The sequence below is a fragment of the Camarhynchus parvulus genome, chromosome 19 (assembly GCF_901933205.1).
Source record: "Camarhynchus parvulus chromosome 19, STF_HiC, whole genome shotgun sequence".
Lineage (NCBI taxonomy): Eukaryota > Metazoa > Chordata > Aves > Passeriformes > Thraupidae > Camarhynchus > Camarhynchus parvulus.
This window is the reverse complement of record NC_044589.1, coordinates 5238972-5256773: the sequence shown is the minus strand read 5'-3', so window position 1 is coordinate 5256773 and position 17802 is coordinate 5238972. Positions and strand designations below refer to the sequence as shown.

The window sequence follows — 17802 nt, the reverse complement described above, 5'->3', positions numbered from 1 at the left end:
ACTGGTTTTCTCTGGGTTTGTTTATAAGTGGGGGGCTGGAGCTGCCCCTTGGGGAGTGGGTGGGGTGGGATCAATGGGATCAGTGGGATGGGATCCCTGGGGCGGGATCAGGGGGGTGGGATCAGTGGGATGGGATCGATGGGGCAGGATAAGGGGGATCAGTGGGGCAGGATCAGTGGGATGGGATCAGTGGGGTGGGATCGATGGGGCAGGATAAGGGGGATCAGTGGGGCAGGATCAGTGGGGTCGGATCAGTGGGATTAGTGGGGCAGGAGCCTGGGATGGGATCCCTGGAGTGGGATCAGTGGGATGGGATCAGTGGGAATGGGATCGGGGGGTGGGATCAGTGGGATGGGTTCTGTGGGGCGGGGTCAGTGGGATGGGATCCGGGGAGTGGATTAAGTGGGATGGGATCAGTGGGGTGGGACGGGCACAGCTGCGTGTCAGGCCGGTGGCTTAGGACACGCAGTGAGGACGAGCGCTGGGCACAGGCGGTACTGCACGCTGGAATCCGCTGGAATCCCGTTGTTTTTCCTTGTCCAGCTCCATCAGTCGGTGCGGTGAGGGAGTCGCTGTCCCCGCAGAGCTGTCAGAGGGATGTGTTTCCAGGGAGCATTTCCTGCCTTTATTGCGGTAGAGGAAGCCCTGTAAGAGTCACCCGCGGGAACAGGCACAGTCCCAGGTGGTGCAAACCTCCCTCCAGGAGGGAAGGAGCAGGTTCTTTCCATGCTGGGACAAGATAATTTTCACAGTTTTCAGGTGAGCCCTAAGGACAGGACTGAGCACAAAACCACTTTGGATTTATTTTCTTTCTGCTCCCAGATCTTTTGGGAGCTTCTTGGTGACTGTGGCAGATCACTTGGTCTCTGATTTCTGCAGCTTCCTCATGTCCCCAAGGAGTGTTCAGAGTCCAGCTGCACCTCCTGGTCATGTGCAATGTTGGACCTGTCTTCAGTGCCCTCCAGATGGGTGTTTGTGGAGATTTCTTTTCTGTTCCCTGCTTTCCTGAGGGCATCCATTCCACAGTGAGATGCTCTTGGACAGTGGAGTCCAACAAGTCCCAGTTCCTCAGGGCTGGGTGTGAATTCAGAACTCATCACCCAGGGAAGTGAAGTTGCTGAGAGGGAGGAAGCAGGTTGGGATGAGAATTTGCCAACGTGTCTAAGGCTGAGAAGGGGATTTAAATTGGGAAGAGAAGGAGGTAAAAGTCATCAGCTCACTGGGTTTTGGCATCTGCCTATCTCAGCTCATAGTAATGTTACTCATCACACATTGCAGTACCCACTCATTTCCTTGGTGGGGAGACAGAGAATTGAAGTTCCTAAAGCAGGAAAAAAAATTTAAACAGAAGAAAAAAAAATAATCAATAACCTCCCAGTTCAGCCTGGGATGGCTGCCCCTGGGGTGACTGCCCTGGGAACGTGCTGTCCCTGGAGGATTGTTATTCTGTGCCTCTGGCTCATTCCTAGTAAAACTGCCACTTCATCCCATGCCAGGATTGTGTCTGCCCACAGGGTGTGCAGAGAGCCCAGAAATCCCCGTGGGTTGCCCCCATGTCCTCAGAGGGTCCCTGCAGAGGGACAGTCTGGGGACAGTGCTGGGAGCAGAGCCAGCTGTCCCCTGTCCTTGGAGTAGCTGTCCTGCCATGGGAGGGATGCTCTGCAAGTCCAAGTCCATCCCCTCTGCGTGGTGCAAGGGAAAAGGAGGCAGGGATACACGAGGAAAGCAGAACTGACTTTGACTCCATTGCTGCCCCATGCAGGAGTGAGAGGGGACCCACAAAGTGGGGAGGCCTGGCAGGAGACATTGATGCTGGCAGGAAAATGGGTCTGTGTTTGCTTTGCTGTCATTAACTTTTAGCCATGCAGACATCCTGACTGGGGGCCAGGTTCCCTGTGCCAGGGCCAGGACACTGCCAAACGCCACCTCCACGGCTGTCCCATGGTGTCCCCTGTTTGCTGGCACTGTGAGGGTTCTGTGGCCAAAAGTTCAGTCTCAAAAGTTCACTCTCTCCTCTGCTGGGAACAGAGGAGAGCTGGGAGAAATAGGCAGAGAGACAAAGCACTGACCAAAGAGGTCTCTGGGGGCTGCAGGACTTTGCTGCTTGCCCCTGGGGGGGTTTGGGCTGGGTGTGATGAGCCCCCAGCCCCTTCTCTGTGGGGACAGAATGGGACAGGCTGTGCCATAATGCCAGTCTGGGCACCTGATGGGATGACCCCAGCCCTGGACCTGCTCAGTCCTGCCATCCCCTCAGGGCCACTGGGATATTTAACCCACGTCCATTCACCCCACAGAGTATGGTCACAGACCAGCCACCCCAGGGAGCTTCCATGGGGTCAGTCCCAAAGCTGCTGTGAGTGGCACCAGTGTCACCTTGATTTTTTAAGATTCTCTAAGCCTTCTGATGTTTACATTCTTGTAACGAACTGTCTCGCACACTTTGTGTAAATAACTCATTGTTTTGCATTCTTTTATGGAGGAGGAGAAATCTGATGGACTGTTGGTTTGTCCAATGTCATTGCAGAGGTGGCAATTTCACCCTCCAATCCACTGTCACTTTTGGAAACCTATAAAATGTTGGAGTCAGAAAATAAACTTCCCTTTTTTCACCTTGAGAGCAGCGGTGTGTGTGCTCGTGTTGTTCTGTGTGACAGCACCAGGACTCAGGTGACCTCACAGCCCTGGACCCTCTGCTCAACTGCTGTCAGAAAACAGTGTCCCTGCAGCCCTGGGTGTTCTTTGGGTCTGTGCCCCCTCCTCACACCTCTTCAGGTGCCTGCCAGGCCCAGCTCGAACTTTGGACCTTCCCCAAGTGTTTTATTGACTCTGGAGCGAGCGTCAACACAGCGCTGGCGTCAGGATGGTGACTTTGGATGTGCCAGGGGACCCAGACCAGGGTGACCCCACACAGCTGTGGGACTGCTCAGTGACAAGCTGTGCCTTTGGCTTTGGCCAAGCTGGAAACAGCAGAGTTGTAACCCAGCTTCTCCCCCCAAAAAAACCAACGGGGAGGAGAGCAGCAGTTCCTGTGGGATCTGAGGTCTGGGTTGTGAAATGTCCCACTGGGACTGCTGGGGATGCTTCCAGAGCTGCTTGAGCAACTTCCTGGTGTGGCAGCGAGAGAAAGACCACCCCAAACCCAATCATTGGGCTGTGGTTACATCAGGAGCATGTGCTTGCCCTGGGTGAAGCAGCCCCTGGCTCCCACAGAGGATGGCAGTGACTGGGTGCCAGCCCCCACCTCGGGGTCCCCTTGTCCTCCCACATGGCGCTGGTGTGGGCAGTGACCCTGCAGGGAGCTGGGAGTCCCACACCATGGGCACCCAGGAGTGCCAGAGTCAGTGTCCAACACTGACCCCAGTTCATGACCCCACAGTGCCCCAAGCCCTGCTCCCACTGTCACCCCAGCTCTGGCCCCGCCATGACCCCAACGCTCGCCCCCATGCTCACCCCCAAACTACAATGTTCACCCCAACTCTGCCTCCTCTCTTGAGCCTGCCCCCAGACCGAGCCCCTGCTGGCACCCACGGTGGCCTCTGGACCCTGCTGTGCACCTTGACCCCACTTGTGACCACCCCAGCCCTGACCGACCCGTGACCGCTCCACACTCCAACCCTGACCGGCCCCTGACCCTCACCTCACCCGGCCCCTCCGCCGCTCCTGTCCCTTTAAGACACCCGTCATGGGGCTGTACCATGCGCCACCGCAGAGGGGTGATCTCCACAAGCGGACGCACTCTCCGCCTATTGTCGGGCGGCGAGGGCGGAGCGTGTTCCCCCGCGCGTGTGCGCGGGTGGTGCGGTCCGCCGTACGTGCCGGCCGCGCCGGGGCCGCGGGAGCCGCCAGCGCCAGACGGGCCGGAGCGGCGGTGGGTGCTGGGAGCCGCGGCACCGGCGGCGTGTGGTGAGGAGGGTGCGGCACCGGGGCTTCTCTGGGGCTGCGCTCCGCCGCCGGGGCCCTCTGTGCCTGGGAGGGGCGGTCCGGCATCCCCCGGTGGGGTTGGCGTGGCATGGGGGCTGTTTCTGTGTTGGGGGCACTGGCTGCGTGTTGCGGGCATGACTGCGGTCCCCTATGTGGGGGTGAGTGGCACCGCTGTTTTTGGCAGGGACATCGATGTGAATAGATCTCTTTTTGGGGGGGCTGAGATGGCCAGAGCCCCCTGTTCACTGGGAGGTGTGGTGTGAGTGGGTGTCCTGTTAGTGGGGGTTATTGAGTGTTTAGAGATCCTTCTTACTGGGGGGGTCGGGGAGGGCTGGGATGACCAGTCCCTGTCAGGGAGGGCTGGGATGACCAGTCCTTATCAGGGAGGGCTGGGACGACCCCTGTTATCTGGGCACTGTGCTCTGCTGTCCCCCTGTTATTTGGGGGGACCGGGATGGCTAGAGCTCCCTGTTACCTGAGGAGTCTGATGTGGCTGCTCCCCTGTTATTTGGGGGAATTGGGATGACCAGAGCTCCCTATTATCTTGGGAGTCTGATGTGACTGCTCCTCTGTTACCTGTTGGAATTGGGGTGACCAGAGCCCCTCTTATTTGGGCATATCTGGTGGTGCTGAGCCTCTGTTACTGGCGAGACTGGTGTGGCCAATGTGCCAATGTGAAATGTCTGAAAAGCTCTTCCATTCTCAGAGGAAGCTGGGCTTATAAATACAAAATATCCTGGCTCTTTATAAACAGTGCTTGGTTCTCTTGAAATAAATAAATGTGTGTGTATGGAGGGCTGGCATGTATGCACCCCCTGTTTTTTGGGGAGTACCCCATCACTCGTGTCACCCCAGGGGCTGTGGGACAGGGAACAGACCAGCAGCCCTGGGAGTGGGGTGATGCCTGCCTTGCCTTGCTTCCACAGCGCTGAAGGGTTGCTCAGACTTACCCCATCCCAAGGTGTTGCTGGTTAAAAGCCTTTAACGAGCTTAATTTTCTGGCACTTCCCTGGAGAACGTTATTCCCAGCGTTTAATTGATACCTTTGCTGCAGGCTGGGCTGTTTGCTGTTGCTCCATCTATTTCACTTTATAAACTGCTGGGGTGTGGGAAGACTGTTTGCTCCTGATTTTTCCTGCTGGAGTTTCTTAGAAGAGTGAAATTACTCACCTAGGGAGTGTGCTTGTCAAAGGAAATTGTGGGAACCCCCTGGTTTAGGGAATATTGAGGCTGGAGGGGATGAAGGTACCTGGATGATGGTGTTGGGAGTTAGTCATCAGCGTGGAATTGGTTCTTGGGGAGTTGTCTTAGTTGCAGCAGTAAGCAGCAGCTTGGGGTGTGCTTTGTTCTGCCAGTGCTTCGACCTTGGGTTAGCTTTTGGAGTGTGGAAGGAATTGGGAATGCTTAGTGGAATGTGTACAGAGAAGAGGGATCGCTGAGGTGCTCTGATGTGAGTCTGGAAAAGTGAAATGAGTTTGTGTTTTAAAAAGTAGAAGCATATATCTGGCTGAGAAGCTGGAATAGTGCAAGGAAGAAGGAGTGAGGTCTGTGTTTGAGTTGTGGAAGTGAATCAGTGCTAGCGTTGGTGGGGATATCCCCTCCACAACAGAACTCTACACTTTGTGTGGGCTGCCAGGAGGAGCTGTGGAGTTTCAGAATCTTTTTTGCTTATTGAGGTGCAGTGGTGTACACATCCCTTTTGCTAGATGGGCTTTGTTCCAATATTTCTGTAATTCTCTGAGAAATTCCGAGGAACTGTTGGACACACGCAAAGCAGCTCGCTGATTAATCTGCTGCAAATGAGGAAATCAGTGTTTTGTCTGGGAGGGCTGCTGAGCCAGACCCTTCCTGGAAAACCCAGCATTGTCTCAGTACAGGTTTTTCTTGGGCTGGTTGAGGCAGGGTATGCATGGCATGGATGTGTCTTGGTTTTGCACGTGGATGTGACTGTGCACGAGAACTGTATTTGCAGAGCAGGGAGAATGCAGAGCTACAGGCAGAAACACCAGTTGAGTGCCTTCTTTTAATCCTTGAGTGTGAAAGCCTTGAAGAGTGGGCAGGAAGGAGGGTGTAGTGTCACAAATCTGGCTTAATCCCCTCTTAATTAGTCCTGCTGTAATTGTGACAGAGAAGAACCTCTCGTTTGTCGTCACTTTGCAGTTGCCTCCTGTTCAGTCAGTAATTTCTGGGTTTGTGCCTCCTGGGCAGCCAAGTGCCTTCTGCAACTTTTCTTTTGTTTCTTGCAGAGCAGCTGGAGGAGTTGAACAGGGTCATACAACCAAAACTCTTTGAACTGTCTCAAGGGAGACTTTCCCTGCTGCTCACCACCCTCCGTGCTGGAGCTCACAGGCCCCACCAGCTCTTGTTTGCAGAGCCATAGGTGCAAGGTAACCCCTCTCTTTTGAGTGTCACAGGTTCTGGAGCATCTCTGGATGCATTTGGGTTTGGGGAGGGTGGCTGGCAGTGGGTGCTGGGAGTGATGGCTTCTTTACCTGCAGCAAAGTGTGGAACTGTCTGACTGAAACCCCGTTTGGTCTTTGCTCTCTCCTTTGCCTGTTGAGACACAGCAAAGTTTGTATTTGCTTGGTTCTGAAGGACTGGGGAAAAGGCTTCTCTGCTCAGGTCTGTGCTCCTGCCATCTCCTCCCCTGGTATAAAGGAAAACCACCTGTAGTTACCTCTGTGGGCACTGAACTTTGTTCTGTTTCCTGACGTGGACTCTCCTACCTCAAAAAACACAATTCTTAGAACTTGCATAATTTGCTTTCCCAACGTGATCATTTGATCCCAGTGATGAGATTACTTTGTACACGCTGTTGTGGAGAGTGAATCACCAGCCCTGCAGTGACAGGTGCACCTCTGCTTTTTTATAGGCTTGACAATTTCATAGGTCAGAAAAAATAATAATTGCAGGCTGCTCATAATCTCTTGCTCTTTGTCCCCGAGTAAACATTTCAGGTTAATTGCATGCTGCTATCACCCGTGGAATCCAGACAGAGAGACCAGAAGCCATGTCTGGTGGCTTCTGGAGGGCCACAAGTCCAAAGAGTGGCTGAGTTTGACCCATGGTGGCAGATTGTTGTGGTATTTTTGCTTAGTAATCAGCCACGTTCGTGCCTGCAGTCACTCCTTTGCAAGGAACGGAGGTATTGGTTTATTTATCTTCCTTTGTTGCTGTGTGGAGTTTGAGGTGGGGTTGGATTTTTCTCCTTGGTAAAATCTGGCTGTGGCAGTGCAAGGGAAGTCTGCTGGGAAGGTTCAACAACCAGCCCAGGGAGTTGGTAGGTCTGGTTTTGTGGTGCTGGATGGTTGTGAAACACATCAATTGACTCTCTTTCACGGGTCATTGCTGCATCTCCTCTCTAACTCCAAGCTTTGGAGGAGCAAGTTGATAAAATGCCTGCAAGGATTGTGCAAGTCCTGGTTGTGTAACAGGACTCAATGCATAACTGCTGGAGGTAAGAGGAGCAGCTCCTGTTACAGAGGAACAAAAAGCCCTTGTGTCAAGTATCTTCTCTTTGTGTTGGTTCTGCTGGGGCATTGGAGAGCTGTGGTTTTTGCAGCTTGGGACCAACCTTTCAGCCTGTGACCCCTGAGTTCTCTGATGTCTTGTGGCCTGTATCATGTTTTGGGGATGGAATTGATGTGTTGAGGTCTGCTGTGGCTGTGTGTGATTGCAAGGGGCTGGGCTGGGAAGTGATCTGTGTTTCCCAAATCATTTCACAAAGGTGAAGTCCAGGTCAGATTGCTGACCCATGGCAGGCAGGGAGGTTCTGTAGGGTGATGGCACACCCTTCTGCTGGGGCAGCCAGAGCAGGACAGCTCTGGTGCTGAGATTCCAAGAGGTGCAAGGATCATGCAGTGACACCTCCATCCCCTACAGCAATGCAGGAGATGGGCTTGTAATGTGTGAAAAGCTCCTCCATTCTCAGGGGAAACTGGGCTTATAAATACAAAATATCCTGGCTCCTTGGTTCTCTTGAAATAAATAAATCCCCAAAACACACTGTTCTCATCAAAAGTCTTGACCATTGTGAAAACTTGGCAAGATGTATTTAACCCTGTCCCTCTGGTGCTCTTTCAGCTGTTGGTTTCAAGGGAAACCTCTCAAAAGAGACCAGCATTGGAGGGTTTTGCTGTTCAGACTTTTCCTGGTGGAAGAGGTCAAAGTCTCTGGCTACTGACCCCATCCATAGGGTGCCTTTCCCAGTGGTGGCATAAGGCAAAGCCACAGCTTGTCACACCAACCCTCCACAAACTCAGGCACAGGGTGAACAAACAGCCTGTGGGGAGGAGAGGAATGTCCAGCTGTGCCTGTGGCAGCACAGGGTACAGCAGTCACAGAAGAGGCTGCTGAAAAAATGTCATTTTCCCTCTTGACTTAGAAAAACATCTTCAGCAGCACCTGAGCCATGCAAACTCCATGCCTGGATGGGTTGCTCCTGAGGTTTTGCAGCCCTCTGAGCAGTTGTTGGCCTGAGAGGTTCCTATGGAGTTGGCATCAGGATGGTGTAAACCTCCTGCAGGCTGTCCCTGCTCCTGAATATTGGTGCTGGCAGGACCCCTGTTGCTGTTCCAAGCAGTTCCTGAGCTGTGGTGCTCTGGGTTTGTCCCTCACTGGGAGGGGAGGCTGGTGAGCAGTGTTGGTTCACAGGGGCTCAGTTACCTGCCATTCTCAGGTTGTGTTTATCCTGTAACCCCGAACTCCTGTTCTTCTCTGCTGGCTCACATTAATCTGTGAAGGAAGGTGTCCAAGTGCCTAAGCTGGGGAGATCCCCCATGTTTAAAGGCTCAGAGTCAGGCTTTTATCTCATAGAAGGAAATGTGCAAGTTCAGTAATTCTAGCTTGCTTTAAGGCAGCTTGGCAAGTTTGAGTTCATTTTTGTGGTGGATAATGCCTTAAATCCTTTGTTTCAGTGCACTGCACTGGGCTCACTGCACAGCCCCACCTGAGCATACCCATAGCAGAGATTTCCTTTCTGCCTCAGTAAAACTTGTTCTTGTTCTCTTCCTTGCTTTTGCAGCTGCTCTGCTGTCCTTGAATAAGACCCAGGGGCCAGAAAACATGCAAGTGTGACACAGTGGAAGCTCAAATATGCAGTATTTCAAGATCCAGACTGACTGATGCACACTCTGTATCTGTCCTCTGTCTAAAACAGCAGTTTTGCTGTTGTCTGATCTGGTATGTCAGGGTCTGGGTAGGAGACACCTTTCACAGTGAGAGGAACTTCTGTTTCACAAAAAAACCCAACAGTTTTTGTGTTCCCTTCCCTGCTTGAGGTGCTGCTGCAGCCAGCTGCTCAGTTTGGGCTGGGATTTCTGAGCTGGTGGGAGAGTGCAGAAGCACTTCCCAGCTTTTCTGTGAGGCTTTGCTACTTTCTACCCTTCTTTATTGAGCTGGTTAATGGGAAGCTGTGGGAAATATGTGGGAAGAAAGTGATAGGGAGGCTGTAGGTGTAGCAATCCTTCACACCAGGACCTGTGGTCCAACAGAGGCTGAAGGGGCAAGGAAAGCTGTGAGGTTTCTCATGTGCTTTCCTTCCCCACGAGCCCAGGGACTCACCTGTGTGATGATTCCCACCCAAAGCATGGAGCTTGTGCAGACCAGGTCACACAGGGCCAGATCAGCCTCCTCTTGTTGATGGGAAATGCAGTCTCTGTGTGGCAGAGCTGTGGAGAAACGGCTGATCCAAGGCAGCTGTTAAATAACCTGGATCTGAGCACCTGCTTCCTTGAACTGCTTTTGTTTTGGAAAGGCTGACTTTTCCTGCCAGGTCTCCTTTTACTAAAAGGGAAAGTAAAAAGCGCTTGTGTGAGGCTGGCACAGGCTGATGTAAACAGAATTTCTTAGTCTAATTTATTGCATTTCTAAGAGGAATAAGAGAAGATCTGGTTTTGCCCTGAGGGTCTCCTGGCTCAATATCACGCATTAAACATGCAGGAAGTCTTGGCTGCAGTGGGGTTCAGAGGAGACCAGGCACAGGAATGGCAGCTCCACCACAGCCCTGCTCTCTCTGCTGCTGCTGCCTCTCCTCCTTCCTCCTGGGATTGTGTCTGTGGGGCTCCTCTTCCTGAGAGCCACCAGTGACCTGCCTGATGTCATTAGTGGGTGAAAGAAGAGAGCCCTTGGCTGGTCACAAGACTGCATTCCTGCCTGTGGGCAAGTCTCTTCCTTCTGCTGCTGCTGGGAGGAGTGGTGGGGTCTCAGTGCAGCTTCCTCTTGGTGCTGCAGCCTCTGTGAGCTCTCCACAAACTTTGCAGACCTCTGAGAGGGCTGTCAAGTGGTTTTCTTTTTTTCCTCCCAGATGTTTCAGTTGTTTAATTTCTATTTACAGCCTCCCTGTTTTGCCATTGTACCTAAATCTCAGGCTGCAGGTCAGTGCTGTACAAAGAATTGGAGTTTTCACTTGGTTTGGTTGCTTATCAAAACACCCAGGGTTTTTCCAAGCATCAGCACCCTTTGGACACCTGCAGATAAGGTTGTTCTGTTCTGAGATTGAATTTTAGGGCTGTGTCATGATGCTGGTGGAAAAAATTGGGTTCTGATTTAAAATTGGGCTTTTTAAAGGCTTCTTCTCAAGGCTGATAGTGCCCTTAATCTGTCAGCACGAGAGGAAGGGCAGTCCCTGGGGCAGACAAGGTGGGAAGGGAAATCTGGTCACACACACCTGCCTCTGCCTTGGCAATTCAGGATGGTCCTTCCTGGTCAGAAAGAGGGGTCTGGCAGATCTGGTGGCAATGGTGACATCCCCAGCCACGCAGAGCTCCCAGCACTGGAAATCATGACAGCTGCACTTCCTCTCTGCTGCCTAACGTGATGCCTGTGCTGAGTCAGGGACATGAGGGTCACTGTCACGTGGCTGCAGAGAGCACGAGTGCCCTCCCTGCCAGCAGTGCCCCCTTGTCCCCTGCCCTGTGTGCCTCTGCAGGGCTCTCAGTGGCAGTCTGAACAGGAGAAGGTCAGTCTGAAGGAGCCTTTTGAGTGTGTGTTGCTGTTATATCTGCAGTTAGACCTCATGGACTCCTGTTCGTGAGAATCTGGAAAGCAGTCCTTGGGTGAGTGTTGCTGGAGGGGTTGGGTGGGCTGGTGGAGAGGGGATGGGGGTCCAGAGCTCCAGTTGGCACTGGGATGGTGTTGTGAGAAATGAGAGGATGGTGGGGAGAGGATTTGGGCTCCAGAGCTCCAGTTGGCACTGTGATGTGAGAAATGAGGGGATCTCGTTGCTGCAAGGGTGGTTTGGCTCCAAACTGCTGCCTGCTGTCCCTGCTGCTGCTCAGCTGAGGCAGCCTGGACCTTGCTGTGGGCTGGGAAGGCTCCTCTGCCTGCACCCTGCTGAGCTGCCTTTGAATGGAGCCTGGCACCGGTGCCAGGGTCGGGCAGAGGGTGGCTGGTGGCACTGCACGTTTGTCACGCAGCTCCTCTTTGACTCCATCCCCACTGGTTCTCTTTCTGCACACACTGCAGAGCACAGGTTCCACCTGCAGCCCCTGTGCTTACCTGCAGGTGTCCAAAGGGAAAAACCCTGGGTGTTTTGATAGCTCTGGGGGTGCAGCCCCTGTGCCAGCCGTGCCACGGCAGGCAGTGTCTGCAGGGGATTGTGGGGATCCCTCTCTGGTGTGCTGGGCTGCAGTCAGGGGCTCCTTGGTGCTCCAGCTGCTGCTGGGGATGGATGATCAGAGGTGGGGGCAGTGAGCAGCCTGGGCTCAGCAGTTTTCCTTTTCCCTGCTGAGCAAGGCATCTCCCTTCTTGTACTTCTCAAGGAAAACTCTGGGACTGAGTCTTTCCCTCTGCCCCTCTTATTTCTTAAATAAAATCAAACCACAGAAAGATACCCATCCCCATGCAGGAATTGATAACTTTTGTGTTCCAAAGTTTGCTAACGCCTCAGTACCTCCCAGGAGAATGCAGAGCTGAACACAAGGTGGGATAAGACAGATTTCTGCATACCAGAGCATTTCATTTGGGTCCATGCTGATGTGTCACTTTATCTTACTTCAGCTGGCCCCTTCCCTGGAGCAGCCCAAGAATTAACAGCCAGTATCACCCAAACCCTGTGACTTTGTGCTTGCTCAGCAGTTTTCCTTCTCCTTCCCCTCTGGGCGAGGCTGACTCTGCACGTCAGGGTGTGCTGGTGGTGGCACGGGGCAGAGTCAAGCACAGAAACTTGGTCACTCATTTTTGGGGCAAGAGTCACAGGCTGCAGTCCTGGTCTGGGACTGGGGAGTCCAGCTGAGGTACTTGAAACTCATCACAGATACTCTATTAAGAAAAAGGCTACTTCAGTGTCAAGAGAGACAACTTCCTGCCCACACTGCCACTTTAGCTTCAGAGCCAAGGCTTTTGGTCACTAGGAGGTACCACAGGGTGACTTCTACAAGGGGAAACCTCCCAACCATGTTTTCTGCTTTTGGTTCTGTGTCCCAGGGTGCTTTTGGTCACTAGGAGATCCCACAGGGTGACTTCTACAAGGGGAAATCTCCCAGCCACCTTTTGTGGTTGTGGTGGTGTGTCCCAGGGTGCTTTTGGGAACATCTGATGCACCATCTCCTGATGCAAGGAAGGAGAATAAATCTCTTCAGTTTGCTGACCACTTGGTCTTCATCACTCCTGTCTTGTTTGTTTGTAATACTGTTTATATAAATATATTTAAGTATTTTTAAGCATGTGACCTTTAGTCTGTATGGAAATCATGGGGAATTTGAGGATGCCTGGCCCTAAGAGTGCTTCCAGTCCTTTTTTTTTTCAAGATGTGCATGAGAATGAGGAATACATTTAATTTAATATGAAGTGTTTGCTAGCACAGAGATGTGCAGAGAAGGTCCCTGATGATTTGAATTATTGTGAGCTGCCATATATCAAGCAAATTCTCACATTCAGGGGCTGAAAAGCTGTGCTAAAACACAGCATTGCTTGATAGCAATCTTTCAAAATGTTGTGACTTTTCTGTGTGATGGAAATGCTCGCATCTTGCTGAGACTGATGGCTTTGCTGTGTGCACAAACAGGGATCCAGGAACTGGAGCCACCATCAGAAAAAGCCTCAGGGATATGGACATCTTGTCCTACCTTGATTGAAGATATAATAAACAGTGTGGATAAAATGGCCACCCTTGAAACTGTTGTCAGGGAAAGTTTTACTCCTGTATCATAAATTTCCTTTTCCTTTTAAAAACCTTGTTTGATTCTACCAAGGCTCTTCCAGAGACTGCAGGATTCCCAGGATAGCTAAATTTCAAGTAAGAGTCAAGTTTCTTTTCACAGGAAGTTATTTGAAAATGACATGAAAATGTCATTTGAAAATGACAAATTTGCTGTGAACTTCTGGAAAATAATTGTTACAGCCAGCTAGGTGAGACTGAGATAAATTGAGCAATAATCTTCCTGTGCTGGGTGAAGTGTGAAGTGAGTTCAATAGTTCCTGAGTTAAGACAACCCTTTAAAAAAGAGAAATGAAGCCTAATTTCACATTCTTTGCCTTTCTCTTGCAAACCTTTTCCTGAGGGTAGGGGTGGTGAAGGGAAAGCAAAAAGAAGAATCTCTAGCTGGGCTATAAACCTTGAATAACCAAATGTCCAGGACCAGAGGGAGCCCAAAATTAAAATGAATCAAAATTAAAGCAGCTCTTGTCACCAGGCCATGACCAGGTTTCCTCCCAGGGTTAGAGGTCAGTGTGGAAACTTTGTGCAGTGGAGATTGTGAATGAAGAGATGAGAGCAAACCAGGCTCTGCTCCATGCACCAGAGCCATGAACCTCCTGGAATATTCCCTTCCCTGGCTGTGGGCAGTGAGTGGGTGGCCTGGCTGCAGCTGCAGGGCTCCTTTTTGAAGCCCTGGAGAGCTGCAGTGTGGTCAAGGCAAGGAGATAGCGCAGCTTCCACCCCCACATCCCCCCAGGCAGCATTCCTGGGAGCTGCTCCCTGAGGATGCCTCCCTCCAGGGCAGTACTGCTTGGGAGAGCAGACCTCCTCTGGAGGCTTGAGAAAGCCAAAAACCCCTCTGCTCTGGGAGCTGGAGCTCTGCTGCTTTGAGCACAGTGATGAATTTTGGCTGGAGACAAAGCCCTCACCTGGCTGAGCAGAGCACAGGCTCCTTCTTGCCCTCATTCTTTGCCCACACAGGGCAGCTCGTTGAATATCCATGAATATCCATGTCTGAGCTGGGAATTGCTGTGGGCCAGGTGCTGCTCACCACATTTCTGGTTTGGAGCTCTCTGCACCTGCACTTGGGGACGAGGGAGGCTGCTGTGTCCTGGGCAAGGAGCCTTTCCCAGGGCTCAGAAGGGAAAGAGCTGCAGCTCCTGCCCCAAGCCAGCTCAGCGTGGTCTCCATCAGCCTTGTGTTTATTCATGGCTTCCTCTGAGCAAAGGTTTGTCACTGTGCCTTGGGGTTTTCAGGGAAAGGGAGTGAATGCCAGGATGTTCTGAGGGTTGTTTTACTGACATGGCCATCGCTGCCCTGTGTGAGGGGAGTTGTCCACCCTTGTGTAATTTGGGCAATGAAACTGCTGCTGAACAAACCAAGCCACCTCTCAGAACTGGAGATATTTACTCCTACTTGTGTCTGGGCACTGATTCCTCCCACTGATTCCTCCATCTCTTTGCAGCATTGGGCTGTGCTGTGCACAGGCAGCAGTTGAGGCTCCTTAGGAACCATGGACCACTCAGGGCTTCTTTGCCCTCAGATTTAATGACAGTTCAAGTGATGAGTGAGATGGCAAGAACCAAAACCCCAAAACTCTGTGAAATGAAGCGTTCACTGGCAGGTTTTGGCTGAAATTGGCTGAGATTCCTGCAGGTTGGGTGGCAGAGGGAAGGAGGAGAAGAGCTTGTAATATAAACTTCTGAGCTTTCATCAGGACTAAAAGCAATAAACCAGCAACATTTCCCCCCCACCACGAGCAGATTCCCCTGGTGCTGATTGCCAGAGCAGCTCCTTTGTGATTTACTGGAACCAGATAAGGAGGAGGAGAGGGATCCTCCTGGGAGCTGTGCCTTTTTGGCAACTAAGCCCAAGTTGTGGAGGCTTTAGCTAACAGTTTAGTCTACAGTTGTACAGAAGTAACATCCAGCTCTTGCTTGGCTCCAAGATCCAGCCATGGAAAGCCTGTTTGCAAGGAGGGAGGACAGGGTGACCTGCCTGATGGAGAGGAATGTGCAATTTGCTTGTCTGCAGTCACATCACTCTTATTTTTCTTCCAGCACCCTGCCTTGGTGTCTTCTGTGGGAACCTACCAGGAAGCTTTGCAGTGGTGTTTTAGTGCTCTTTGTGATGCAGTTACTTGCCAAGTTCTCCACCAAATGAAACTTCTTGTGGGGTTGAGCGCTCATTGGGTTGCCAGAGTACCCACCCAGGGTCACTGCCAGGTGGCTGTGGACTTCTCCCTGTGCTCCACAGGATGCTTTTTATGGCTGGTGCCCTGTGGCACAGGGCTGTGTGTGTTGTCTGGAGCTGGACTTCCTTTGTTGGGGTAAAAACGGGGTTGAGGGTAAAAACAGGGTTGATCTTTTCTGAAGCTTGTACTTGGTCTCCCTCATCAGTGCTCCCTAAGCATCACCTTCCCTTCTCTTCCCAGCTCCTGAATGTCTTAGCATAACCTTCAGCTTCAGTCACTTTTGTTTCTCAGCCATGGCATGTATCCTCTGTGACACCAGCACGGCCCTGAGTCACTTTTCTACGTGCAAGTTCAAATGTCCATAGTCCCCTGGGTTGGCAGCATGCCCAAGTACAAAGAGAGACTCACTTTGCCCTTCCAAATCAAGTTTAGAGTTAATTATCTGTTTATTTGGACAGAGTGTGTCCTTGCATGTAGGGAAGATAATCTTGCCATTGGGTTAGGGTCAGAGGGGTTCAGAGCTTTGGCACCAGCAGTGGGAGGGAGGGAGGGAGGGATGGGTGGGTGGCTCCTCAGGGGAAGGATGGGGGCCATGGGGCTGCCTGGGTATTTGAGGGCTGGGTGTTCATCCTCATGCTCCCACAGACTCTGGGTATGGCTGTGGGCAGGTCCCAGATCACTTGAACTCTGCCTTGGTAAGTGTAAAGGAGCAACTCAAGGAGATGGAAGTTAAACTGGGGGAGATCATGGAGGGGACTGGGAAGCCAAAGGCTCAGGGAGAGATGGATAGTAAATCCAATCTGCAGTGGAGTAAATCAGAAATATTCATCATTTGTGTTGTAACAACCTGTTGTGGGGGTGCTCAGGGGGGTTGGTGCCACAGTCCTGCTCTGGGGGTTTATCAGCACAGCAGTGGGGCCAGGGCATCCTGTCACCTTGTGGGAAGGAGGGAGGAAGCCCCAGATCTGTGGGGTGACTGAAGAGTGGGGTCACCCCTCAGTAACACCCCAGGGGTTGTGTGTGAGTAAGGGCTTTAGTAAGGGCTGGCCATGAGTCCCTGTTGGGTGTTGCTGGGGTGTCAGTAGGAGCCTGGTTTGGCTCCTTGGCTGCAGTGTGGGGCTGCTCTGAGGCTGCTGCCAGAGGGATGGATCAGCATGGATACAGCAGCAGGGAAAGAGCTTGGTAGGACACAGAAGAACCTTGCAGAGCTGTGATACAAGGCCTCTACCCAAAGAATTGTTGGGCAGCCTTTTGCTCCTAAGACAAAGTGTAAAGCAAAACTGATTTTCTGGGTGTTCTTCAGTGCTGTCCCATGTGGCTGCTGGTGCTCACTGTTTTTCCTTGCTCACAGTGCCTCTGAGTGCCATGGGGGAGCCCAGCATGGACCCAACCATTGCTGCTGACAGCCCTGCACAGCAGGACTCTCTCTTCAGCATGACAGACGTGTTCCTCATCTCCCTCATCACTGGACTTTTCACCTACTGGTTCTTCTTCCGCAAGAAAAAGGAGGAGGTGCCTGAGCTCCCCAAGATGCAGACAGTGTAAGTAACAGCTCTCAGCCTGTGTGGTTCTAATGGAGCTTCTCTCTCTTGCTTGTGGTGGGTTCTGGGAGGCTCAACTGGATTGTGGGAGGTGGTGAGGGGGCGTTTCTGTGCCCTCAGCTGCTGTGGGTTCTGCTCCCAGTGCAGAAATCCCGGTGGAAGAGCCAGGCTGCAGTTCTGCCTTACCCCACCGTGTGGCCCAAAGTGGGAATTGGCCTTTCCCGAGCAAGGCAGGAAAGCCTCTGGCTGTACTTCAGAGCTCTTAAGGATTTAATTCTTGCTGTTTTCTGATAAAAGTCATATTTGGGTAAATCTGGAGAAAGGTTGCTTGCTCTTAAACAGATTTCCTGTTGGAGATTTTATCTACCCTTGGCTATGAGGGAAAGGAATAATCTTGGGGAGCTGGGAGATAGTTCCTGGGATGTGCTGCTTTGCAGCTCCTGTAAATCATGATTGGCTTTTGATACCAGGTTACCCCTGGAGTGGGAGACTGGATTTGGAGAGGGAGAGGCTTTGTTCCACCCTGTCTCCTGCAAAGGGCTTGGGGCCAGGAATGAGCCACACAGGTGGAGATCTGGGTGCATTTTGTTCCTTGTATCAGTCACATTCCAAACTTAACATCAGTTTTCTGCTGGATTTTTTTAGCTCACTCTTTATTTCTGGAGGTTGGAAAGTACATTTTCCGTCTGGGAGGGTTTTAAAGGGCAGCAGTGTCCCTGGCTGTGCTACCTTGTGCAGCTGGGTGCACACGTGGCTGGCAGCAGCCCAGCTGCCTGTGCCAGCCCAGCCTTACCTTGGGAATGTGTCCTGTTGGATTGCTGGGATGATTTCCCTGCCATGCCTGCCAGCCAGGGCTGTGTGTGTCAGTGCACGTGGTCGCCTCTGGAGATTGTAAGAATGGCTGTGCTGGCTGGGGAAAGGGCACTGTCCATCTGAAATTGGATCCTGCCATGGCACAGCCTGGGCTCCCGTGCTCCCCATCCTTGTGACTGATTCCATGTACAGCCCAT

At 52.1% G+C, this 17802-nt stretch overlaps 1 protein-coding gene across 10 annotated transcripts in view; it reads left to right on the top strand.

The window, feature by feature from the left end:
• Positions 1 to 3792: 3792 nt before the first annotated feature.
• The window catches only part of LOC115911692 (NADPH--cytochrome P450 reductase), a 30176-nt gene continuing 16166 nt past the window's right edge, over positions 3793 to 17802 (top strand). Inside the window, exons 1-3 of one of the 10 annotated variants that reach the window (XM_030962859.1) lie at positions 3793 to 3868; positions 6168 to 6308; positions 16603 to 16792. In XM_030962859.1, coding sequence (XP_030818719.1) covers positions 16617 to 16792 — 176 coding nt within the window. In that variant the 5' untranslated portion in view covers positions 3793 to 3868; positions 6168 to 6308; positions 16603 to 16616. Of the gene's footprint in view, positions 3913 to 4060; positions 4080 to 6167; positions 6309 to 10769; positions 10977 to 16602; positions 16793 to 17802 lie in introns of those variants that run through there. The other 9 variants (XM_030962860.1, XM_030962858.1, XM_030962857.1 and 6 more) reach the window with 9 other exon arrangements.